The following is a 27,500-nucleotide window of genomic DNA, read 5'->3' as shown; positions in this document are numbered from 1 at the left end:
TAATCACTATTATTATCACCATTATTATTATTATTATTGTTATTATCATCATCATCGTCATCATCATCATCATCATCATCATCATCATCATCATCATCATCATCATCATCATCATCGTTATCATTATCATCATCACCTTCATCATTGTTATTATCATCATCTGTTTCTACTACTTATGTTGCTACTGTGTATGTGCCGTTGTTTTTCTGTGTACGTCGTGTAAAGACATACCTGCTTTAAGTGCAGTACAGTGACGAAAAAAAAATGAACAATAAGGACTAATTATGTGAACAGTGAACTGAAGAGAGGCAGGGAAGCAAGATTTTAATTACCTGCGCAGTTTGATATCACTCTGAGGCAACTGCCTGCGCTGCCTCGGTTGGGCCGGTATTTAGTGTACTATGAACAAGTGACTTTTTCTAACTGGTCCGTGTGACTGCCGTGCGCGTTTTGGTTCTTCCTATTTGTGGTTATCTCTGTTTTAGAAAATGAACGACGATATGCATCGATATTTTTTTTTTTCTTTTTTTTATTATCGCAGTGTTTCTGCCCCCTCCTTTGCAGGCATAAGATAATAGCACGTAGTAACTGACCTGCGAGAGCGCCTGTCTCATGATTTACTTTTTAAACCAGATAAGTGATGAGAGGCTTGCTGTGCCCCGCGTTACAGGCTAACACTCTCTGATGCGGCGCCGAGCTCCTCCAGGCTCAGAACAGCGCCAGGTGGAAGATTTCACCAGATGACAACTTGTGGGTCACACCCTTGCCCTCTCGCCGCCAGGATTTCACGCCTGAAGGAGGAGGCTTGCCCCTAGAGGACACGCCGATGTAGCGGACCAAAAAGCCACCGCTGTAGTGAACCCTTTGTAGAGAACCTCCCGCTGAACCAGTTCCCTGAGAAGTGGAGAAGCAACCCAGTGGCGGACCACACACGCAGCTGACCTCTATCTCTGTCTCACCCACTCCCTCTCTCTCTCTTTAGCAGTAGACCGTGTAAATGGTTAAACAGTGATGTAAAAATCCCTTTGCCCTCGTCTGCATCCACCTCCTCCGTCTCCTCCTCCTTCTACCGCGGGCGACCTTCGAGCAGAGAACACCACCCCGTCTCGCCTCGTCAGCGGCTCCAAGTGACCAGGAATACCACTCTCGTTTGTGAACTACACGCAGTAGAAAGCAAGTGTGCCTGTAGAAGTGAAGGCCGCCAGTGGAGTACCAGGCAGTGAACAAAGGTCTCGAGGTCTGCGTGTGTGTGTATCTTCTTTAAACAATATATATACACTGGACCCCCAAACTTGCCCAAAAGAACGGGGTTTGACTTCGCATCTCACGCCTTCCAGCACGAGATCCCTCCCGGTCGAGCCTTCGGTAGAGGAAGCCATTCCATTAGTGTAGCGAAAGCAGTGGACTTCATACGTATACCAAGTACCTTCTTCCCGAATTGAAGGAAAATTTTCTTGACCAAATATTTTTTTTATATTTGAATATCAACTGTGATAGTTATTGTACATGAGACTTTTTACCTGAGGGATGATTTAGTGCCTTTCGCCTGTTATCGCCAAGCCAAAAGAAACTAAAAGAAAGAGAAAAGCTAATTTCTAGTGAGACTAAGTAGAGAAAAAGTAGTCCGTAATTTTTAAGAAAACCTACGCGAGTGCCAAAAAACAAAAACTATATATATATATATTTATAGTAATTAAGACCACTAAAAAAGAAACCCAGTGACTTCAAGACCGTTGATTTTTATGTGGAGTGAAGAGCCAAGCACCAGCGACCTTATGTGTGACATCATGTTGTCCAGAGGCCATGGAGGGCAAGGAAGGTTCAGCCTTCAGAACCTCATTCTCGGACAGCACATTACCTCCAAACTGGTGAGTAAAGAAAGCAGAAAATGGAACAAACCTTTCAATTCCATCCTTTTGTTTCGTTTTGCTGCTGTTTTTGTTGTGAGATTGTGTGCACCGTGATTTTTGCCTGATTTCCCTGTGGCATTTTTAGTGGATGCGAAGTCATGATAGAAAAAGGACTTACAGAATCGTCAAAGGTACGTATATATTTATGGCTTGGCTGGAATGGTTTCGGAGATCGTTAAGTGTGCAACGGCCATTGCATGTTGAGGTAAGGTTGTTGGATTCTGTTCTTTTTATTTATTCAGTGTTAAGTATTGTTGATTATTACCTTTGCATGCTACCCCTAAATCTCATTTTGTTGATGATATGTGATATGTGATATCTCATATATTTATATGCAATACTTACATGATAAATCATTTTTTTTGTACTATAGAAGCCTGTAGATATCGGACAAAACACTCAGATCATTCTAACACAAACTTATAACCTCGTACACTTTGGCAACATCGTAAGCTGCAGGCTTTTCATTTGCAGTTTTATCATGCAACTGATACTGTATCCATTTTTCTCTAATTCTAGAAAAAAAATATAGATACTGTACGTATACATTGAAATGCAAATGATTTGATGTTACCGAGTTCGAATAGTCGAGTTTTTTTTTCTCACAGTGTCATGCTTTTATTTTATATTTTTATTTTTTGCCATACTTATCATTCGATCCGCTAATAATTTATTTGATGTGTATATATATAATATATAATATATAATATATGATATATTTATAGAATATATATACAATATATACAACACACACACACACACACACACACACAGACACACACACACACACACACACACACACACACACACACACACACACACACACACACACACACACACACATATATACATATATATATATACATACACATATAAATATTGTGTATATATATTATATATATTTTATATATAAAATATATATATAAATATTATATATATTTATATTTATATGATATCCGAAATACATTTGAGAAAAAATATTTTGAAATTCCGCCACACTTCCCCGAATGAACACTTTCAGTCCATCACTCACAGTTACCACACTTGCTTATTAACTTACTTGCTCCCTTTTGTCGATAGCATTGACCTCCTCCCGCTGCCCTCCCCCCTCTCCCCTCCCCCATCTCATTTGTAACTGCTGCCCACATTCTTTCTCCTTCACACCATGACCAGGGTATTCGTATCCTACAGTCACGGCGCATCATAGAGTTCCAGAGCCGTTGACTCCCCGGCACTACGTTAGCCATGTAACTCTTTTGCCACGTAATATCCTCATGATGCCCTCTACACCACGGGAAGTCCAAGTAATATCTCCGGCATCGCGCAAGATCCATATATTCTCGCCTTAACATCTTCATTGCCCACATAACGCCGCCAGATAGTACATAATACCCACACAGTACCCGCATAAGAACGATACCCCCTTTCCTAACCCTTCATTTCCCTTCTTTTACGCAAGTTCACACACAACACAACACACACACACACACACACACACACACACACACACACACACACACACACACACACACGACTCTCACCCAGTAACCCGCGTCTTCAAGGCAGTAATATGGACTCCTGTTTTCAGGAGGAACAGATGAGGGTGGACGCCGAGGAACCCATGTCCCCGATGTCCCCCATGTCCCAGGGCTCCGACCACGACCACGACAAACCCACCGTCAGACAGGTATGTGAGAGAAAGGGGAAAGAGAGGGGAGGGGGGGAGGGGGAAGGGAAGGGAGAGGGAGAGGGAGGAAGGGGAAAGGGAAAGGAAGGGAGGGGGGAGGGAAAGAGGGGGAAGGGAGAGGGGAGGGAGGGAGGGAGAAGGGATAGGGGAGGGAGGGAGAAGGGATAGGGGAGGGAGGGAGAAGGGATAGGGGAGGGAGGGAGGGGAAAGGGAGAAGGGACGGAAGGCGGGAAAAGGGAGAGAGAGAGAGAGAGAGAGAGAGAGAGAGAGAGAGAGAGAGAGAGAGAGAGAGAGAGAGAGAGAGAGAGAGAGAGAGAGGAAGGGACATCAAGAATCAAAATACCCAAGTATGGGTCCGCCAAACGGGTGATCGAGAGAGCGAGAGCGAAGCCCCAGCCTTGTTCCCCCGCAGATGAAGGCGACCAGGCCAGCGCGGGTCATGGAAGCAGCGACCAAGTACCCCGACCTTAATTTCCACTCGTAATCAGGCGTAAAGCAGCAATAAAGTTTCCCAATTAAAATGTTTGTTGTCGTTACTTGTGAGCTGTTAATAGCCTGGTCCTTCAGCGCCCGCGATCAGCCTATATGCTCGCCGCGTTCTCTCAATCATGCCATTAATTACTACAGCGACATCCCAATTAGTGGGCGAGGGTGATGTTTGCAGCGTGAGTCATGCGCTCGCCGGTGCTCAGCGCCCGCCCTTCCACCCCTCTCCCCTTCCCCCCCTCCCCCACCCCTCCTTCCCTCCTCCACCCCTCCTTCCCTCCCCCATGTTCCTTCCTCCTCCTCTTGTATTTATTCATGCTCCTTTTTTCCCCCCTTTTGTAGCTTCTTCGTCTCCGGTTTTTCTTCACGCTGTTTCTTTTCTTCTTTTAGTCTTCTGTCCAGTCCTCAGGGTCTTCTTCTCCAACTCTTCATCCTCTTCCTCCTCTTCTCGCCACTTATCTCCTTCGCCCTCCGTCTTTCTTCCCTACGCCCCTCCCACATCCCGTTTCTGCTTCTTACCCGCCCGCGCCCGCCTCCTCCTCCCACCCGTCCACTTGGCACTCGAAACAGCTGAGCACGAGACCCGAGTGTCGAATCTCCCCAGCGGATGTAGGTCCGGACTCGGGGTATGCGGCATGTTAGGGCGAGGCGGGTATCCACACGTGGGTATGACGACGCGGTAGCGGCGGCGGCGGTGGCGGCGGTGCGGGCGGCTGCGTTTGGCACTCGGAGACCACCTGTGTGTATGTATGTCACATTGTTGGCTGGCTTTCGCGATTGCGTCACGTCCATCCGTTTGTCAGTCGCGATTTTCGATTTCTCTTTTTGTAATACTGCAGAGCCTGAAAAACGAATACTTTTAATTTGCCGAAAAGAAAGAACCACGAACAAGGCATCGCAGCGGCGCCGTCGATGTACCCTGGCAATTGCCTTGCTCTGCCGAGGCCCGCGTACCCAGGCTGTGGTCGTGCCAGCTGACCCCTGGCAGACAAGGTCAGGCGAGGCAGCAGAGCGTCAGCAGAGGTGGGGGCGGCCACCTGCTGCCTCTACCAGCCTGCTGAGACACCACTGTGAGTCAGCAGTACCAGCTGATCTGCGCTAAGAGGGGAAGGCGGTCGAGCATATCTTTATCGGGCTAGTTCCTCAAAGTCAGTCTGTGTCGAATTTACTGATAACGTTGGCATGACGACAGAGAGTATGCACACACTTAGGAGATGGGAGTCTAAAGTCCATCGCGTCTTGATAACATGAAATTACTTGGTAATACTTGATTATAAGCTGTATTCCCAGCCGTATGGAGGGAAGGGATCGGCAGTCATCGCCCTTAAGAGGAACTCCACTGGGTAATTATTATTATTATAATACAATCATTGGCCTTATTATATACAGCCAATGGCTTCCCCTGCAAGCAACGTGCTGTTTCTGTGCGCTTGCTTCGCGATGTGAAGTTTGGACACATCTGATAAGTACAAGTAAGATGAGGGGAATGAGCGGCCAGTGATTGATAATACCAACAGCGTACCCAATGATTAGTAAACTATAAATCACACTCATAAGAAGCAGTGCCCTAACAGTGCCAAGGCCCACGGTACTCTACAACGGAAGTGGAGTCAATTCGAGCAAATGCCAGAGGGCCAAATCCCAACGGCCCTTAACGAGGACAAATGACGCCGCTCCGATATCAAACGTGACGCCATTTATCACCGAATCAATTAGTCGACGACATAATGATCAGTGCGTAGAGCGAGCGACGGTTCCCTGCGTTTCGTGCGTGCGTAGCCCCGAGCTCCTCCCTGCGCCGAGCACGAAGCGTCATGTGCTCGACACGTGTGGAGCCTGCGTAGTTGCAGGCGCCCGGTTTCGAGGCGGTGCCAACAGGTTGCAGACTCTGGTGCCACGAACGTCATCTGCGCTTCCCGGTAGAGGGAGGAGCGAGGCAGCGGAAAATGACACAATGTTTGGCGCGGTGCCGTTGAGGGAAGGTGTGCGAGCGGTCACATGCTCCCCCATTCACGGGGGAAAGCGGTGCTTGAGGGACTTCCAGTATGCCTGTCGAGCTAGGGAATTGGAGGTTTTATCAGCTCCATTTGGCGTAAACACACACACACACACACACACACACACACACACACACACACACACACACACACACACACACACACACACACACACACAGATATCTCTCTCTCTCTCTTTCTCTTTCTCTTTCTCTTTCTCTTTCTCTCCCTCACCTTCTTCGCCTCTCCCCCACCCTCTCCCTCCCTCTCCTTAGATTCTCCCCTCTTCTATCGTTCCCTCTCCTTCCAGAAATACTACGTGATATTGAAGGTACTTCTCTGAAAGGCCTATGTCGCTTCACCTCCCAATTAATTATGCATAGATTTTTTATTTATTGGTAAGGAGGAATCACGCATAGATATCTATATATATCCCATCCCCTCCTCTCCTTTCCAACATTTTCCTCTCTTTATCCCCTTCCTCTCCCCTATCCCTCCTTCTTATCAAATTTCCTACTTCTTACCCCCTACTCACTCACTTTCCCCTACCCTTCCTCCCTATCCCTTGCCCCACCATACCCCCCCCTCCTCATACCCTTTCCCGCCCTTACCCCTCCTCGTCCCTTCCCCACCCCCTTACCCCTCCTCCTCCCTCTCCCACCCCTCACCCCTCCCCCTCCCTCTCCCCATACCATCGCTCTCTCGGTCGTCCTCATGATGACGCTACAGAAAATGTGTGTCATGCTCAGCCCAGCGAATATTTTTGTGGCGCGAAGCATTTATGGAGTCATACACGAGTCAGCTCCGCCTTATCAATATGCAGCAGCGGGGAAATAAATCGGTGTTTGGATAACACGAAGAGATGAACCCGGAGAAGGTCAAGTCGCTTGCCCCCGATGGAGTCTCGGTGGGGAGGGGGGGGAGGAAGCGGGATGGAGAGGGAAAGGGAAGGAAGGGGTGGAAGAGAGAGAGAGAGAGAGAGAGAGAGAGAGAGAGAGAGAGAGAGAGAGAGAGAGAGAGAGAGAGAGAGAGAGAGAGAGGAAAGAGAGAAAGAAAGAAAGAAAGTAAGAAAGAAAGAAAGAGAAAGAGAGATGAAAAAAGGGGAGAAAGGGGAGATGGGCTTTGGGGGAAAAAAAGGTATTAGAGAAAGAATTTATAAAGGAGAAAAGGCGGGAAAAGAGAGAAATTAGGTGAAAGGAGAAGCGGCGGGTGAGAAGGATGAAAGAAGCGGGAGGAGGTATCGGCGGGGGTAGTATTGGGGGGAGGGGAGCGGAGGGGGGAGGTTTATAATATCATCATCTTGAGCCATTGATGAATACTGCCGTCTTAACCTTCGCTTCCCCACCACGTCCGCGGAGGCACCCGGTGGTGGGGAGGGGGGGGGGCTCAGCTCTTCGGGATGGAGTAAGAGCAGGAAAATGATAAGAAGGGAGGAAGGGAGAGAGAGAGAGAGAGAGAGAGAGAGAGAGAGAGAGAGAGAGAGAGAGAGAGAGAGAGAGAGAGAGAGAGAGAGAGAGAGAGAGAATAGGAATGGAGAACGACAAGGCGAGAGAGAAGGAAATGAGGCCCAAGTGCGTTTCTTTCGTGTCTTAAGAACCTTGTGCCAACTTCGTCGTTCGCGTAGCAGTATAATACGAGTTCATAATATGATGTTATAAAAAGATATTGCACAGATTTAGGGTTATGAATAGTAAAACCGTGATAAGATTAAGTGTCGCAACATACTGAAAAACGGTAACGTGACTATATACAGTAAATGTACATTTTTGTATATAATTATATATATATATATATATATATATATATATATATATGCATGTATGTATGTATGTATGTACGTACTTCATGTTTGTGTGCATATGTATAAATATGCCTTTATAATCACAAGCCAAAGGGCAAGACAACACCGACGCCTCGTGAACGTTGAAGCATCGGTCTGTTGCCGGCAACCTTCACCTCTCCCGGATGAGCTTAATAACCCCGTATGGCACTGTAACGCCGCCTGTGATCCCTCGCGAATTACCACACACGTAAAAAAAAAACTTACAAGGTGTAGGTGGGTGGTTTGCTGATCGATTTAGCCCCGCGCAAGTAGGCCTAGAGGGAGTTCGGGGATGGGAAGGCTGCTCCGTCACTCCCTCGACGCCTGTCCCCACTTTCATTAGCATGTATAGAACGTGTTTTCGTTGTTTTTCGTCACCGTCATCACATCTATAGCGAAGAGACGTTCTCTTGGCTTCCATCGTCATAAAAATCACATTATAATGCACATGTGACACTTCCTCTCCCCCCCCCCCCCCCTCCTTTCCCCGCCCCACGTTACCAGGGTAGATAGCCAAGTGTTATCAGCAACATCTAACGCTCTCGGAACGTATCTATCTTATCGGGCAGGGGAGAGCACGGCCCCGCTGTCTCTACGGAAACAGGTGAGATGCAGACCTTATTGCAGCACCTGCTTTGACTCCACTTTGGGGCAGGGAGGGAGAGGGAGAAGGAGGGGGAGGGAGGGAGGGAAGGAGGGAGGAGGGAGAGGGTGGAGGAAGGAAGGAGAAGGGGGGAAAGGAAGAAGAGAGGGAGTCGTGAGAAATCGGGAAGAGAAATAGGAGGGGAGAGGATAGGAATGGTGAAGAATAGGAAGGGGGGGAGGGATGAAGGCAGGAAGGAAGGCAATCAGGAGAGAATGGGAAGAGAAAGATGTAGTAAAGTAATGAACGGGAATATAGGAGATGCGTTAGAAGAGATAGATAAAAAGGAAATGGAAGGTGAGGTAGAGAGAGAAGGGAATGAAGGAAAGGAGCAGAGGGAAAGTGAGATTGGACAAGAAGGGGGAGGGAAGTACGTGTTTTCTTAAATCCTAGGATTAGTTTATTTTGCGGCTGCATAGAGGTGAGTGATTCTCTTAGTATGGTGCCACAGTGCCATCTTCCCTCCTCCTCTTCCGACTGCACCATCGTCGCTATGACGCCTTCATCAGCACCAAGACCTCTCCCCCCACCCCCCCTGCTCCCAAAATCAGTCACCATTATCCTCAATCACACCTTTACCATCTCCATCACCATCGTCATAGGTTGAGTTGGCGCATCTGCCTGGCACTTCCTCCCCCCTAGCGTCATACACTCCCCCCAAAACACACCGAGAACTTTCTTTCACATCTGATCAAGCAAGGACAAGAAAACGCCCACAGACTCGACATTATAAAACCATCTACGTCGCTAACAACCCATCAACACGAACCGCCACAGTCGTTACCGTTAACAGCACTAATACTACTCTCATCGTTCAAATTACTATTGACATTAAACTTCGGCTCAGTCACGATGCCATTAATAATGCAGTCAGCACGTTCACGGCCGCGGGAAATGCACTGTATTAGAAGCGAGAGTTACCATCATCTTCATCTTCATCTCCATCTCTGTCTTTGTGATTATCATTATCAGCATCCTCTTTGTCGACATTCTTATCACAGTCGTTACCATCCTCATCGTTATTCTTGTTATCGTCATCCTTAATCACAATAATAAAAAGACAAAGGAAATGGGTTATAATTTGGCTTTATTGCAACCGACAAATTACGTCCACTTCCGCGCATCCGTGATAGCCGGCATCTCGACCGCCGTCCAGCCAAACCCTGAGCCCGCAAACGCCAGACCGCTAAACGTCACCGAAACAACGACAGTAACAACAACAGCAAAAACAGCAGCCACAACAAAAAATGACCCCGCCCACATCCAGCGCATCGTTATTAACGGCAGCTGCTCGAGTCCTCCTCCCCTCCCCTCCCTCCACCACCCTTCAACCTCTCACAGTGACCTTGGCCTTCGCTTATAACAAGTGCACGCATCTGCAGGTGTGCGTGCTGCTAGGTTCTTAGTAGTAGAGACCGACGTACAAGTGTCCGTACATACGAAAATCAAACCCTGACACTTGTCCAATCGCTGGTGCGTGTAGAGTAATCCAAACACCAGCGAACCTGCTCGAAAAATTATAAAGAAAAAATCTTGCAGTAGCCTCTTAACCTCCAGCTTTACGATGACGGGGGAAATACAGAATAATATACGTCCACCTCGATAATAACATCCGGGACTAAAATTCAGCGTATGACTCACCCACTACAGCGTCTGGACTTAAGTAGACGACTCTACAAGTCCCGTTGTCACTTGCTTTTTGTGGAGCATCCGGGGTGAACCCCCAGATCGCCTCTCACGCCCCCCTCCCCCCCCCCCCCCCTCTCTCTCTCTCTCTCTCTCTCTCTCTCTCTCTCTCTCTCTCTCTCTCTCTCTCTCTCTCTCTCTCTCTCTCTCTCTCTCTCCCTCTCTCTCTCTCTCTCTCTCTCTCTCTCTCTCTCTTTCTCTTTCCTCCCTCCCTCTCTCTCTCTCTCCTCCCTTCCTCTCTTTATCCGTCTATCTATCTACATATCTCCCTCTCCTTCATCTATATATTAATCTCCCTCTATCTCTCACTCTTACTCTCTTATATTCTTGTGTAATGTAATAGAAAATTGGACGAGCATTCTCTCGAATCAGCTCGGAATTAACCTGCAGTATGATTCGCCGCCGAATTTCCTTTCGTGAGGCTGACCTTTCGAGCTCGCTCGTTGGGACGCGCTGGAGGGTGACTCACGCGTGGGACTCGCTGTGGCGCAGTTGACTAATGCAGTGAAACGTTTGTTACGGCTTTTTTTTCCCCCCGCGGATTTTCCCCCTCGCCATTCGAGAGCGAAAAATTTCCCGTTTGTTACGTTATGTTACGTCACATTATGAAACAAACAAATAAAAAAAGAGGAAAGGCGAAGTGTGTGAAGCCCGAGCAGCGTGCATAACGTGGATGCCATAACTGGCCAGGTATAGAGACGGTGGTGCCATGTGTTGCGCCCTCCGGCCCTTGTTGTCAAGCTGTTTACTGTGAATTGTCCTGTCCGGAGGGCGCTGTGGGAACGTTTGTTTGTTGGTGTAAATTACATTTTTCTTAGTTCTTCTAGTCTTTGTTTATTTGTTTGTGTATGTTTTTCTTCCTTGAATACTCTTCAAAATGGCTCTAGTGGGAAGGGATGTTTTTTTTCACCGCTTTCTGTGCATAAAGATGAAATATGTAGTCCATTCCTCCGAAATCCCCCGCGCCATGGAAGAGGCGACAGCGTAGGCGGGCAGTCGATCCTCACGCGACAGACTAAATTTAGAAACATTTTCCGAAAACCCGAGCGGATATAGTGGAAGAAATCCCGCTAGTGTGCCGGGTTGTGATCCAGCCCCTCTCTGGCCTCACTGGCCACCTCCCCCTCTCCCCTCTCCTCTCGCCTTGCTCCTCCCTCCCCCTCACACTCTCCCCCTCTCTCTCTCTCTCCCTCATCTTCCCTCCCCCTCATCCACTCTCCCTCCTCCTCCCTCCTCCTCATCCATTTCCTCTTCCTTCTCCTCCCTCCCTCCTCATCCACACTCCCTGCCCCCATCCACTCCCTCCTCCTCCCTCCTTTCTCCACCTTCCTTCCTCTACCCCTTCTTTAACCAGCCCCTCCTCTGCCATGTCAGCGTCAGGAGCTGTGAGGACTTTCTTTCAGCACATACGCATGCACATGTATATACGTATCACGAAGACAACGCAGCACGATCGTCCATTCTCGTGTGTGTGTGTGTATGTGTGCGTGTGTGTGCGTTATGTGTGTGTGTGTGTGTGTGTGTGTGTGTTTGTGTGTGTGTGTTGATAAACGCATTTGTATTCGTAAGATATTTAATAACAATGGACATTTATGCCAAAAGGTGATCTCCGCACATGGGAATTCATTACACCACGTTTTCCCTCCCCTTCATCCACCCTCTCCCACATTTTCCTTTTTTCTTCCCCACCTTCTCCCACACTTTCTCTCGCCCATTATCCCCCTTCCTCCCCCTCCCCCTTTTAGTTCCCTCTCTCCCTGCATTCAAAGCTCTCTTTGTCCCCTCCTTACCCTCCCGCCCCTACCTCCCCATTTATCCCCCTTCTCCCCTTGTCCCCCTCCCTCTGCCCCCTCTCCTCCTGCCCCTCTCTTCCCTTGCTTCTTTCTCCCCTTCCCTCTCTCTCCCCCTCCCCCGCTCCCCTCAACCTTGTAAGGTCACGTTTTCCGCCAGCCAGGTGTTCGCACTTGTTTCCTAGGAACTCGCGTGTCTGAGAGTTCCTGTTATTGTCGGTAATAATAATGAATAAAGTGAAGGTGAAAGAGGTTTTCAGGTGTATTCAAGGAGAGTGAGAGAGAGAGAGAGAGAGAGAGAGAGAGAGAGAGAGAGAGAGAGAGAGAGAGAGAGAGAGAGAGAGAGAGAGAGAGAGATTCGGTCAGAGGCAAATTCTAACGTGTTCATAGACCCCAGAGTTATTTCATTATTGATTTCGCACGTCTGCCCGTGTTCCTGTGTTAAGAGCTGTTGTAACACGTATCCGTCTGCTCCGCCCATGCCTCTCTCCCCTTCAAAAGTCGCTCCCAGACTCCTCCCCCTCCCCCCTTGAACTCGTCTCCCCTCCCTTCCCCTCCCCTCCCCAACCGCTATTCCCCTCCCTTCACCTCCTCCAACTCCCCTTTTCCTAGTTCGCTCCTCAGCATCATCCCCTTAGTTTATCTTGTTCTCCTCGCTCGAAACCTTCTGCCCGGCCACACTTTAGTCTCCCCTCGCCCCGCACTGTCTCTTCTCCTCCCCTTCGCGCCGTCATTTTTTTCTTGCTCTATCCTCTTTCTTTCCCCCCTCCTCCTCTCTGTCTCTCTCCTCCATCGCCTCTTCCACCTCTTTCTTCAAATCGCTCGCCCTCTTTCTCGTTTCTCTCCTTTTTCATCTCCTCGCCGTCCTTTCACTCTTTCATCTCCTTTCTCCCCACCCCTCTCCTGCTGCCAACGCCTCTCCCCAATCACCTTCCATCTCCCCCCTCTCCTCCACTTTACCCCTTTCCCTTCCTCCATCTCTCTCTTCCCCCTCCCCCTCACATTTCCCCCTCCACCACCTCTCCTTTCGCCCTCAACCACGTCACCCTTCCCCTCTCCACCACCTCTTCCCCCCCCTCTCCACCACCTCACCCTTCCCCCACCTCCCCTTCCCCCACCTCCCCTTCTTCCCTCTCCCCAAACGCACATCAGAGAGCATTACGTCATGTGGTTCTAGGAAGCGCAGGTGTCACTGTGGTTGTATATTTATCCATCAGTCTCGCGCCATGACGCATCACGCGCGGACGGAGCTACTACGTGTCCTCGGCAAGGTCACCGTTCGCGGGCCGCCGACGAGGGGACAGAACTTACGGACTTTTCGCCTCATTATGTCCTCTGGGTCGGAAGGTGGGGGGAGGGGTGAGGGGGGTGGTAACTTCATTGTCGGATGGGCGGAGTTTTTTTGTGTTTTTGTTGTTATTGTTAATGGTAATCATCATATTTTTTTATTATAATTGTTATCATATTTTTTTAATAAAAAAATGTATATATTATTAACATTATCATTATTTTTTAATAAAAAAATGTATATATTATTAACATTATCATTATTAATTTATTATTATTGATATTAATATTATCATTATTATTATCTTTATTATGATTTATAGTATATCATCTTTGATTATAATAGTAATAGTAATTGTATCCCAATCATTAGAATTCTTGTTAGTTTCCCTATTAACATGCATATATAAACATTTTTTTTTACGATTTATAAAACTGCCTCATCTCGATATTTTTTTATTGACGTCGCATATGATATATATTTTCGCCAAGGTCAAAAGGAAAAAAAATAATATAGATAATTTATAAGGCTCAGACAGCTATATGAAACGGTTTATAGTTACTTTGTAGCTTGTGGCTTCGAGTTTAAATTATCTGATACATACATATTTTCTGTATTCTAATTACATCTTTGCATTTTGCTCTGACTTGTTTATAGTTGGTTAAGATAAATTACCATGTTTACGCGTCTTCAATAACGTTATATATATATATATATATATATATATATATATATATACGTATGTATATATGTGTGTGTGTGTGTGTGTGTGTGTGTGTGTGTGTGTGTGTGTGTGTGTGTGTGTGTGTGCGGGCGTGAGCGTGTGTGTGTGTGTGTGTGTGTGTGTGTGTGTGTGTGTGCGGGCGTGAGCGTGTGTGTGCGTGCGGGCGGGCGTGTGTGTGTGTGTGTGTGTGTGTGTGTGTGTGTGTGTGTGCGCGGGCGTGAGCGTGTGTGTGTGTGTGCGCGGGCGTGAGCGTGTGTGTGCGTGCGTGCGTGCGTGTGAGTGTGTGTGTGTGTGTGTGTGTGTGTGTGTGTGTGTGTGTGTGTGTGTGTGTGTGTGTGTGTGTGTGTGTATGGGTGCACAAATTATATCACAGTAGTTGCAGCCACACGTCCCAGTGTCTGTTTGTGTGTTTGGTCGGCTGAATTTCTCGAATTTGTGTGCGTGTGCGCGAGCGTCCGTTTCATGCAAGCGCCTCGAAACACACGTGCGTTACATGCAAACAACACCCGGTCTGGCCCGCGCCAATTTTCACCTCCAGAGCCACGCTTAGAGCCAAGGTCACGGCACGAAATTCTAATACGCCATCATCGCTGCTCATAAGCGGCACTTAACTCTCATTTGGCCCTTTGTTTTGTGCTGACGACGGCGAGGTCGATGGCACATGGGGTAGATGGATAGATTGATAGATAGATGAATAAATTGATAGGTGGGTTGAGTGATAGGTGGGTAGATGAGTGGAAGGGAGGAGAAGGAGAGCGAGAGGGGAAGGGTGACAGGTGGGAGCAGAGAGGTAAAGATCACGGAAGATCATGAGGTTAATATATGTACAGCCAGTTCTCGGCTTCGCTCTCACTCGGCAAGGTGATCTCACGCCCAAGCTATCCTTTGCCTGTTTCTTTCTTCCTAAATTCATCAAGAAAAGGGACTGCTTATAACTACCTTCTTGGTTTATATATACGTATTCTTTTCTCTTTTTGCTTTACTTTTTTAAAAAGATGGCTGCATTTAGTGGCAAAGGTGGGTGCTGTGTCACTGCATAGCGGAACGCGAAACGCCAGAAAGTGCAGGTGTTCACTCGAGAATGTAAACCCGCTCTGGCCACCACGTGACTCCTAATCTGATTCACTTAGTGGACTCTGGGGGCTGGTGTGTGTGTGATTATGTATATGTATATATATGTGTGTGTGTGTGTGTGTGTGTGTGTGTGTGTGTGTGTGTGTGTGTGTGTGTGTAGATATATATATAGATATATTTATATAGATATCACATACATACATACACATGTACACATTCATATATACATACATACATACATACATACATACATACATACATACATGCATGCATACATACGCAAATATATACAAACATACATGTGTGTGTGTGTGTGTGTGTGTGTGTGTGTGTGTGTGTGTGTGTGTGTGTGTGTGTGTGTGTGTGTGTGTGTGCGTACGGTCGTGTGTGAACTCTCGTGCGCATACAGATGAACATACAGACAGAGTTTACCAGAACACTTGACAGCGAGCAGCCTGGAAAAAGCTCGGGGCTGCAGTCATACCTAGAATGAAATAATACCATAAAACCACTTAATCAGAATCGATTATTTTCTAGTTCAAAAATATATTTAACAGAACGGACTTTATGCAGTGATACACGAAGCGGATATTTTGAAATCTCTACGAAGAAAACGCATTCCTTGATGGAAGCGGGCGCTGGCTGAGTTCAGTCCGTTTATTGTAGCGTGGGACATATAAAAGCGTTATTTGGCTAGAAGGTCACGCATGGGTATATAGGAAATTTGGTATAGCGAGTGAGAGGGAAAGGGAGAAGGAGAGTGAGAGAGAGAGAGTGAGAGAGAGAGAGAGAGAGAGAGAGAGAGAGAGAGAGAGAGAGAGAGAGAGAGAGACAGACAGAGACAGAGGGAGAGAGAGGGGGGGGAGGGAGAGAAAGAGAAAGTGTGTGTGAGAGAGAAAGAAAGAGAAAGATTAGCATCCAACCAACATGAACAATATGAACATCACGAACCATTGTTTTATCGGGTATGTGACTCAAGCCCACCCACCCCCTCCCTTCCCTCTCCCCTCCCCTCCCCTCCCCTCCCCTCCCTCTCCCCTCCCACATTGTTCCTCGCCGCCCCCGCTTTAAACACACCCCGGGCCTTTGCGTTTCCGTACGCGATAATAATAGAGAAAGAGGGAAGGCCGTTCACGACTTAGTCATGCCCTTCCGACAGCGGCCTTGGAGTACGGAATCCTATTTCGGTCCTTCGCCTCAACCTAGCAACGCCCCCACGTGTCTGTACGTGCCAACACCTGCCCCCCCCCCTCCCTCCTCCTCCACCTCAGCCATTACCCCTCCCCCCTCCCCCCCTACTTCAACCTCTGACGTCAGAAGCCACGTGCACCGGTTTGTAAACATTGTTCCCTACATGCGTTTGCTTTGGAACACGGTGTAAACTCTCGGTACCATTATAGCCTCTCGTGTATATTCGGCGCTTACTTTTAGGGGGGGGGGGGAGAAGAGAAGGGAAAATACTGTTAGGAATCGGTGCTAAGAAAAAAGATGAAAGAAAGTTGCTTAGGGAAAGGTAAAGAGAAGGTTGAAAATGTTTTGCTAAAATTCCGAAGCGGTAAGTGAAGTTCCCGTTAATTCCACGTTCCGGTGGGGTTCTATTGACGTTTGCAGAAAGCCCGTCGGGAATAATAAAGAATTACACAATTTAACAACCAAATACCGTCAACTGAGTTTCCCAATTACTGTGCTATTTTATTATGCATTCGTTGATTTTATTTTTGGGCAGTATATAAACAAAGAGCACATTTCCTACAGATGATAATAAAAACAAAGAAAGAAAGAATAACTATCACTGTATCAAATCCGTTATAAACATTCTAGGACACGAAATATAACGGGATCGCCTTTCCGGTGGAAATCCTCACGGCCTTGGGCGGAAAAAGGACTCGAGATAGGTTGGAAGACAAATTAAAATTCTCGGGTTTGATAAGTTGCTCGGAAGATAGATACATACATACATATATGTGTATGTATATTGTTTTCATACACACACATTATATATATATATATATATATATATATATATATATATATATATTATGTATATTTATATATACATATACATATATACATATATAGACCTTTAAAGCAATTTCTTTGACATATAGCGAAAGGAAAGAGAAAATGTCCGATTTTCAGCAAGAACCGTTGAGGCAGAATTTAGTAATGACATGAATGAAAATTAAAATTAGGAAAAATACTTTAAAAGCAGAAGACACCTTCATGTTACCATCCTCCTCCTCCTCCTCCTCCTCCTCCTCCTCCTCCTCCTCCTCCTCCCTTTCCCCTCCCCCATCCTTCCCTACCTTCCTTCCTTCGCTTCCTCCTTCTCTTCTTCATCCCCCCCTCCCCCCTTACATGTAGGGAGGGTATCGACCGTCAGCGGAATCCCTCCCAGCGTGACGGCCATTCCCCCCCTCTCTCTCACCTGCGGTTATAAACTCGACAAGAACACCGCTATCCCACCCACGCTGTTTGGGGGGGGGGGGGGGGGGTCATGAAGGGGAAGTATGGAGGGGAAGGGGGAGGAGATGGAAGGGAGGAGAGGAGGAGGGGGAGGTGAAGGAGGAGGGGTGGGAGGGGAAAGGAGGAGGAGGAGGTGGAGGTGGAAGTGGAAGTGGAAGTGGAAGTGGAGAGGGAGGAAGAGGAGGAATAATACTAATAGTGATGATGATAATAATAATAATAATAATAATAATAATAATAATAATAATAGGAGTAGGATGATGCAGCATGGAGTGAGGCGAGGGAGGGGCAGGAGGAGGAGGAGGAGAATGATGTTTGAAGGGAAGCGGCGTGTCTGAGACGTGCACAGAGGCGTTGCCATTTACTTCCTCTGCGGGCGCTGTCGTGGCCGGAAACTCTGGTTTGGGGTGACGCAACTGGCCGGTGATAGCGGGCGGTTCGCTCGGGAAATGATGCGTCTCAGAGACAGATACTGTTATTAATGTTGCTGGTGGGGATGCATGCGGGATTGTTGATGCGTTTCGGTTGCTATGGACTTTTCATTTATTTATTTATTATAATTTTCTATTTATTGATATATATATATATATTTTTTTTTTTTCCCCTTTCTGCGTGAGTGTGTGCGCGTCTGTGAGTGAGATGGCTGGGTTGGAAACTATGGACAAGGATTTTTTTTTTTTTTTTTTTTTTTGGGTGGTGTACAATTTATATATGTATTATTGTCTCAATTGTACAATGTGACCCAGTTAATAACAAAAATATCAACGAAAAATCTATTTCATCTAGTTTTAGTCACTGGATCGGAAGGAAAGAAAAAAGAACAAATATCTTTATAATTCTTATAATATCAGTAACAGCAATACCAACAACAATGATATAACATTAGTAAAATATATGCACATACCACCTTTGAGGAACTTCCTGACGGCCTCCCCTTCCCCAGGTGAAAGTCGAGGAGAGTGGCAGCGAAGAGCAGACCGTCTTCTCGTCCCAGCCTGCTTCTCAGACTGACTCCCCGGTGCCTCCAAGGAGTGACTCTGGGTGTGAGGTTCACCCAGGGCCTTATACCCCCTCCCAGAGCCCCCTCCTCCCTCGCCTCCACCCGCACACCCACTCACCCACACACCTCTACTCTCCCACGCAGTCACCCGGGCCCAGCAGGCATGTGTCGGGATTCTCGTCTCCATACAGGTGGGTTTCATGATTTTTTTCCCCATTTTGTAATATTTTGCTTTCAAAAGTCAACTTCCATGCTGGCAGTTTCAAAGGATGTGTATTTTTCTCATTTATGTTTTTTATGTTTTTATACAGGTGAGTTGATTACTTTTCTTATTAATATTTTGCAAGTATACATTCCTTCATGAAATTTAGGTTTCCTGTATTAGATATCTACTTCTATACAGGTTGCTTGGAATAACATATTTCATCTGCTTTAAATTACCTTTTTTTTAAATTATGTTGTTTCATACAGACTTATTGAACAAATACATATTTTCTTGAATTTGTTTTTCTATTTCTATACACTTTGTTTTGCTGGATATGTATGTCCCTTTTTATTTTGTTAGAAGTATTGGCAGCACCAAAATTAGTTCTTAAGAGTCCCCCTAAGCCTCCTCCACACACCCTAGTTTATTAAGTAATGTCAGTGTTGCAAAGTCAGAAAATTTATATAATACAAATCAGCAAGAGATTATTGCCTTATACTAAGCAGTTGCTTTCCTGACCAAATGAGGGTAGTTATTTTAGGTTTCCATTGTATTTTATTTTAATATTTAAACAGACTATGCCAACAATTAAGAAAAGTATTATCTAAAAGGTCACCTTATAATTTTTTTTTTATTCCTTTGATAGTCATTTTTGCCAAGCCCCTAAACTTTCTTCTCTCTCTAAAGGGACCTGGAACTGGTGTTGGGCAGAAGGATATAATTTTTCCTATTTATTCTTCTTTCTTTTTACATGGGTTAGCAGAGAAGACCATTTATAGAATATTGTTGTGATTGTAACACTCCTGTTCATGATATGTCAGCTTGATATATTAATTTCATGAGTAAACACGGAATTTATTAGTTTTCCCCTACATTTTCTTTCTTTTCACATTTCCGTTAAGTTTGTTTAAAGTAAAAAAAAAAAAATTCTTAAAGTTCCTTTCTTACCTTGTTTGAGTCTTCTGCCTGTTTCAAGTCTCAAGTTAAGAATAATTACTGTGAATTGAGAAATAGCACAATATTGTTAAGCTCTTGAATATTTTCTGATGCACCGTATTTTCTCTTTTACCTTCTCCTTTTAGTAATCTCAAGTGAATTTATAATCTAGTGTTAATAGGAAAAAACATTTAAAAAATTGCTGAACATGTCATATCTATAATCTGTTTGTATCATAAATAAGTTTTCCAAGAATTCATAAAATGGTGACCTTTAAGTGATATGCTTGTAATTTCATTCCAGATAAGTTATTAAGAAATTTGACTTATCTTTACTATATTCTAGGTCTTTGATATTAACTGAAGATAAACAAATATTAATAGGGTTTGTGATTATGTTTATGGTAAAAAATGTTTTATCATAAGGTATTTTATTTTTGTTTATATAGGCACTCTACCTGACATGCTTAACATTCTGTAATCTGTTTTTGTGACTGTAATGTAATACTTTACTGCATAAAAGTGTGTAGATATTTGAAGATGCATTAGAATAAATGTATAGGTAAACTGCATGCATGTTCCAATACATCTTCAGATATAATAAAGATCTACCCCCAAAATTATTCATTACAAAAGAATATTTAAATATGTAATGGAAGCTTTTATTGAACAATTAGCAAATGATAAATAATAGATGATAATAACATCATAAATAATGAAACCCCTTCTTTCTTCAACAGCCACACACCATCAACAGGACTCAGTCGCAATAACAGTGATGCGTCCCAGTATGGCGGCTCTTACAATAGTTACTCTTCTGCTCCATCACCCATTTCTCCTACACACTACTCTCCTTCACAGGTAAGTTTGCTTATGTAGGAGTACCCAGTTGACATTTTATAATTGCGAGGCTGGAAAATCAGCTAATGTTAAAAAAAATAGTTTTACAGTCATATGTAGAATTGAAGGAATTATTGTATACTCTAATGAGGAAGGGAGGTTATTGTGTAAGCATATTACTTTGTAAATATTGAATGGTAACTAAAAAGCCTTCCAGTATATTAGGAACAGTCAGATAATATTAATATATTTAATAAAGCCTCATGTCTGTAAAAAAAATCCACATGCAAGTACCAAAAAAGTCAACAAGTGTGTGTAAATTTAAAAGACACTTTCCTTAAAAAGAAATTAAACTTTATCCATTCTCCCTCAGTCGCCCATCCAGCAACGCCATATCACCTACCAAATGCCACCTCATCAGTCCCCCAACCTGGGCCGCGTTCCAAGCCACACTAGCCACCCCAGCCAGTACCCAGGAGCTGGCCCGGGGGGTCTTTACAGCGCGCCTTTAGATCTACGAGAGTCCCACAATCTTGGAGGTCACCCAGATTCTTCGAAGGATGTCAAGGAGGATGAGCGACTGGCAGCTGACCTATCACAACATTCAGTGATTGCTGCTCAGTCTGGCATAACGAGGCAACAGCTCATCAACAGGTATGCAAATTACTAATTACTGGCAAAAGTTGAGGTAACATTAGACAGATCAGGTTTGAGAAACTTGTGGCTGTAATTTTTTTTTTCTTTCTTTTTTTTTCTTTTTTTTTTCAAATACTGTTTGTGTTTGGCTTAACTGAGAAATATATATATATATATATATATATATATATATATATATATATATATATATATATATATATATATAAATTTAGCCATTTACACATTTAGCTATATATATATATATAAATTTAGCCATTTACACATTTAGCCACACTTTTTTGTATAATGATTTGATATTCCATATATATATATATATATATATATATATATATATATATATATATATATATATATATATATATATATATACAAATTCTCAATATTTACAATATTTTTTTTCTCTTCTACAGCCCATGTCCCATCTGTGGAGATAAAATCTCAGGCTTCCACTATGGCATCTTCTCATGTGAATCATGTAAAGGATTTTTCAAGCGGACAGTACAGAACAAGAAGAACTACGTGTGCATGCGCGGTTCCTCTTGCCCGATCACTATCAGTACAAGGAAGAAATGTCCTGGCTGTAGATTTGAAAAGTGTCTTTGCATGGGCATGAAACTGGAAGGTACAATAATTATGTATTATTATTATTGTTACTAATTTCTACAGCAGACTTTCTGCAAATATTTGTAAAATGTAATATCTGACATGTATAGCATACATAATGAGACGAAATAGCATCCTCCTCCAGGAAATAGCAGCCTTGCTTTTGTATTTGATTTTGTAATAAGTTAATTTCATAGCTATCAAATATTTGTTTTGCTTTTGCCTTTAGTATTTTAGTTTATTAAATACTAACTAAGTCTCCTGCAAATTTCTACCTTTATTCTACTTTGCTAATCTCAAACTCTCTCTCTCAAACAGCCATTCGTGAAGACCGAACACGAGGTGGGCGCAGTACATATCAGTGTGCACCATACCCTCTTCCACCATCCCTGGTCACACCTCAACCATCCACCCACCATCTAGACCAACAAAGGCTTCCAGACGCTTCTGCTGTCAAAGCTGAGCCATCAGACAGCGAAGAGATCAAACCATCACCACCTCCAGAGAAGCCCCCCATCCCTCTGCTCTTACAGGTAGGACTGTGCATGATTACCCCTTTTTGGTTTCTCTTCATGTACATTTATTTATTGTACTTGCAGCAATATTTAATTGTCTCTAGGATGTAAAAGTTTTATGAAAGATCTGTTGGGGTTGCTGTAGGGGAATTTGATGACTTTTTGTTTATAGCTAACTACTTCTTGTACCATCATAATGTATCATTATCTTATATCATTGTCATTTGTATAATAGATATATGTCTGATTATAACTTGTACCAGAATCCTGTGACTAACCTATACATACATTTCCATGCAAAGTTACTGACATTTAAAAACCTTTCTTAACAGCAAATCCATGATGTTGAACACCTATGGCACTGCAGTGAGAGTGAAATGGCACAACTTCGTCAGTCTGAACAAGCTGCAAGGGAAGCCATGGAAAACAACTCTCCCAACTTCCTGAATAATCTGTGCACCATTGCTGACCACAGACTGTATAAGATTGTTAAATGGTGCAAGTCTCTACCATTGTTCAGGCACATTACAGTAAGTGACAGGGATAAAGGAAATTGTTTTTCCATATTAGGAAATTTGCAATTATATTTAAATGATTTCAAGGCATATTTAATGTGAGTTTTGTGTATTCCATTTATGATGGAAATTACCGTCATATATTGTTTAATGTTATCTTGACTTCTGAAAATGTCAGTCATTGCTGAATAAGCAAAGAAAGTATTCATATTGAGAGTTTTAACATTGGTAGAAATAAAATAATTGACAGTATGGAATTTTAAGATAAATGATTGTTTACTTTGTTTGTGGCTGACATTTACCTATATTTATTAGCTATTTGCAGTTAACATAGAATTGATGCTATTTGATGAATTTATTAGTGATTGATATACTGTTTTTCTTATCAGATTGATGATCAGATCTGCCTGCTGATCAACTCCTGGTGTGAGCTCCTCCTCCTGTCCTGTTGCTTCCGTTCCATGGAGTCCCCAGGCGAGATCCGGGTCAGTTCGGGTCGTACTATGACCTTAGAGCAGGCTGAGGTCATGGGTATCGGACCCTGTATTGAACGCATGCTCAACCTGACCCAACAGCTGCGTCGGCTCCAGGTCGACAAATATGAGTATATGGCCATGAAGGTCATTGTTCTTTTATACTCAGGTGAGAATAATACCGATACAGAGACTAATATACAAGCTGTCTTACTAATATTGTAACTAAGGCAAACTGCATGAATTTAAATGGTTATGTATATTTCAAAAAAATCAAAATTTTACTATCTGTAGGTACAAGTTATTGATAACATAGAGATTCTTTTTATGATCAAAAGAACAGTTTCACATAAAATTCAAGGCAAAAGGAAAAGAAGTGCGTACAGGACACTTTTTGAAGAACTGATCTCACTTTTCCCCCATCAGTAGACGTGTCTGGGCTTGAGGATGGTGAGAAAGTGCGTTACTCTCAAGAGAAAGTGGTCCAAGCGCTACAAGAGTATACACTCTCACACTACCCACACCTGCCGCCTAAGTTTGGGGAACTTCTCCTCCGCATCCCTGAACTCCAACGCACGTGTCAGGTGAGTCTGGCTAAAGCTTCTTGGTTTATTTTTCTTTCTATCTATCTATCTATCTATCTATCTATCTATCTATCTATCTATCTTCAGTGTTCATGTAGATTATACAAAGGAAAAAAGCTATGGGATGTATATCTTAAGGATTATATGAATTACTCTTTTTGATGTTCAGTATTTCATAACTGATCCTTTACACAGTGGAGAAAAAATACTACTCTTAAAACAAAGTTATTTTTCAAGGATTAATGTTTCTTTCTAATGCTTTATCATTATTTCATCCTTTCTCACACAAAGTTCTGCACCGTTAAAGCCATGACCACTTAGCACTCCCTTCCATCCTTTCAGGCGAGTAAGGAAATGCTCTCTATGAAGAAGAAGGAGGGAGATGTGCCAAGTTTCAATTTTCTCTTTGAGCTGTTAAGAGGGGACCATTAGTTAAGGCAAGTTACATTATCTGTTTTTGTGTTGTTGGCTTTACAGTTTGATTAATGACTGGATACAATTTAGAACTTACCTGCAAATAAGTTGAGAAGTATCTTGATTGTATTTGTTACATTTTTTCATTGTCCTGTAAGATAAAATTGACTCAGAAAAATGCAAACATAAAAGTAGAATTAGTTCTGTTAATAGCAAAAGCAGAAATATTCAGTATTGAGATGCAATTCATTTTGTAACCTAAATATGTGCAAATCTACTATGTTATGCCACACAATTCTAAAATGAATTATATTTCTAGTTGTATGCACATTGTATATAACTAGAAATAGGATGTTGAGAGTGGTTAGACTGTTATAGGAAATATGTTTTATCTATCAAATGTACTTCAAAAAAGAATATCTACAATTTTTCTTTGAACACTAAGATGTAAGCAATTTCTATAGCCATACAGCAAAGAATAACCAACTATTTTTCCACAGGTTGGAGTACAACCTCGTGTTCAGCGTCAGTTGCTGCATCTCCCTCAGGTATGCGTCGTTGCTTCAGGCTCACAATGTGCGTACAAATGGCGTGATCAGGGCAAAAATAAAAGAAAAGGAAGAAAAAAAAAGATAAAAAAAAGGAGGTAATGACCAGTTTGCCATGACTACAAAATATGGACCTGCAGTTTGTGACTCTGAAGGGATGACATTCCCATGGCTGTGACAAGTGGACGTCTCTAACTCATCCCACCTTATGTACTCATTCATTGTCACACAGAGTAGAACCAAGAAGATGGAATCACCTAGCAAGTTTTAAATTTGGAAGGGGCAACTCAAGGACATCTTTTTTTATTTTTTAATATATAATTTATATATATAGATATATATATATTATATCTAACAAACCTCTTAACAACCAAATGTATTAGAATTATAATGTGAGTCCGCTGGGTAGAGTAGTAAAATGAAAATATAAGAAATCTGATAATGTGCGACATGAGTTACCTTTCGCTGAGTCATTGCGTCCACCGCCAATATACCTGATGGGAGGTTACCAGAGGCTGTGGCATGGACTCTTAAGCTATAAGCTGTCTTCCATGGATATACTCTCAGAAGCAGTATTTTTTATATTTTCTCCCATGCCATGTGTCCAGCAATGCCAGTTGCCACTGATACGACTAATATATTTTCTTGTTACCTGAATGTCCAAAGAAATTTCATGTTTGATTTGACCAAGTGTTTGTGTACGTTTGCATATTTCACTATATAGCAAGTTTGTGCACTTTTATTTTAGTATTTATGGTTTGTCTCTGCTCTCTCTCACACATGGAAAGAGTCAGAAGATTTTTACCTAAGTTAACTCTTAATTGTTTTTAAATTTGTATTTAAAAGAATTTTATAGCTCAGTTTTCAGTCTGCTGGTTAGTATCATTGAGGCTATACTAAGAAAATATAATAGTGATATAACATGTGGCAACATAGGCAGAGCAGCAGCGGTTGTAGAGGTGCCAGAAGCTGCCACAGACCAGGATTCTGTAAAACCAAATGCACAAAAGAAAAAACCTACAACAGGTTATCTTAGCAAAGCAATAGGTATCATCAGAATCAGACACTTGAATGGAATATGTCTTGACAGATGAGTGACGGTTCCAGACACCGACTGGTCAGTCACCTGTCAAAGTTATGCCATTAAAGTGAACATGCTAAAAAAAAAAAAAAAAAAAAGAAAAAGAAAGAAAAGAAGGAGATCCATAAAAAAATATATATATATGGAAAAATCATTAGCTCCTAGAAGCCCACCAATGTGCATATCATTCTGTGGTGTTGGAGAATTCTGGTCTAGATTTGGCTCTGTGAATCTGTGACAATTCCACCGTGCTGGGGAGTTGTGCAACATGATCACAAGGGGAGGCTGTCCAAGGGCATCTGGAGTGGCTGTGGGACTTCATGTCTACGCCACCAGACATTCAAAACCTCCTGTAATGTCATGTTATCAGAAAGATGAGATAGTTGACTCTTTTTTTTTTCTCTCTCTCTTTTTTCATATAGATTTTAAAATCATGTCATTTATTATATTTTTGATAACTTGGTGGTAATTGAAGCTACCCTGCACCACTGGCCCAGTCGTGACACCAATACTCCCACCACAAAGTACCTGCCAGCCAGCAACTAACCAAGTAGGGCGTTGTGGTACCGTAGAGTTATTTGCAATAAATTTTTACAGTATTCTCAATTTCTTCTCATTCTCTATATTTATACAGATCTTTTCATCATCTACCTCTGCTAACCTAATTTGTTATCAACTGATATTTCTAGCTGAATTGTTGTTTCCTTGTTATATATATCTATATCATTTTTACGTGAAATATAGAATTTATGATGCTGAAAAATCCTTGCTCTTAATTTTTCTCTTTAACTCTACGATTCCACGATGTCAAACATGAAGAGCTACGAAAACTTGACTGTCTTCTGTGATGATACTTTTGCACTGAGCTCCGTGGTACTAAATTGTCTGTGGTACTTTAAAAGGTACCACTAGATAAAACAGAAGTGAGATAGGAGCAAAGTGTAGACTTTTTTACTTGAATTTTTCTGTGGTATGTATTATAGGCTGTGGCCAATATCTGTAGCATTCTTAAGGATGTATATCAGCTGAGATAGTTCCACCCCCAAAAAATTAATGTGCTCTGTCTCACCTAATTTGAATGTTAAGCAGTAACAGTTAAAATTTAGTATGGAACTACTCACAGGTATCTAAAGCTTTATAAAATGCCCAGAGTTGGAGTCTATGACAAACTTTTTCTTTGCCCAGAAACTTTTTTCCAATGTCTTTCCAATTTCTATACTGTAGTAGCTCACAGTGCGTCGTTGTTTTGCCTCTCTTCCGTCTTGCGCTGTGCACAAGATTATTTGGGAAGAGACGAAGAGATGGTACTATCGAATTTAGTGTTCTATGTTTTCTACAGAAGAGATTTTTAATTTATTGCATTACATTTCCTGATATATTTTTTCTCAGTTTCACACCACTTTCATGAAGGCTGTTATTGGTAAACATTCCATTGATATCTAAGCTAATTATTACCCCTTTGGTAAACAAGATGTACTCTTGTGATATTATGTTAATGATGAGCAATTTTAGAGGACGCTGGGTTATTCCAAAGAACATAATAAGTGGCCTCATGAG

General features: G+C 43.2%; 1 protein-coding gene across 10 annotated transcripts in view; it reads left to right on the top strand.

Moving 5' to 3' along the window:
• LOC125034726 (nuclear hormone receptor FTZ-F1 beta-like) overlaps positions 1–27,500 on the top strand; it is a 146,913-nt gene that overhangs the window by 118,351 nt on the left and 1,062 nt on the right. For 2 of the 10 annotated variants that reach the window (XM_047626654.1, XM_047626658.1), the window contains exons 2-13: positions 634–1,868; positions 3,499–3,597; positions 18,517–18,764; positions 20,454–20,574; positions 20,927–21,207; positions 21,621–21,832; positions 22,132–22,346; positions 22,661–22,858; positions 23,233–23,485; positions 23,743–23,900; positions 24,243–24,337; positions 24,815–27,500. The exon at positions 24,815–27,500 is cut by the window's right edge and continues 1,062 nt beyond it. In XM_047626654.1, coding sequence (XP_047482610.1) covers positions 1,743–1,868; positions 3,499–3,597; positions 18,517–18,764; positions 20,454–20,574; positions 20,927–21,207; positions 21,621–21,832; positions 22,132–22,346; positions 22,661–22,858; positions 23,233–23,485; positions 23,743–23,900; positions 24,243–24,332 — 2,001 coding nt within the window. In that variant the 5' untranslated portion in view covers positions 634–1,742 and the 3' untranslated portion in view covers positions 24,333–24,337; positions 24,815–27,500. Of the gene's footprint in view, positions 1–191; positions 1,869–3,498; positions 3,598–18,516; positions 18,765–20,453; positions 20,575–20,926; positions 21,208–21,620; positions 21,833–22,131; positions 22,347–22,660; positions 22,859–23,232; positions 23,486–23,742; positions 23,901–24,191; positions 24,338–24,814 lie in introns of those variants that run through there. The other 8 variants (XM_047626656.1, XM_047626657.1, XM_047626659.1 and 5 more) reach the window with 7 other exon arrangements.

This window comes from Penaeus chinensis, chromosome 18 (genome assembly GCF_019202785.1).
Source record: "Penaeus chinensis breed Huanghai No. 1 chromosome 18, ASM1920278v2, whole genome shotgun sequence".
Classification (NCBI taxonomy): Eukaryota; Metazoa; Arthropoda; class Malacostraca; order Decapoda; family Penaeidae; genus Penaeus; species Penaeus chinensis.
The sequence above is the reverse complement of the archived record's forward strand: the minus strand, read 5'-3'. Positions and strand labels throughout refer to the sequence as shown.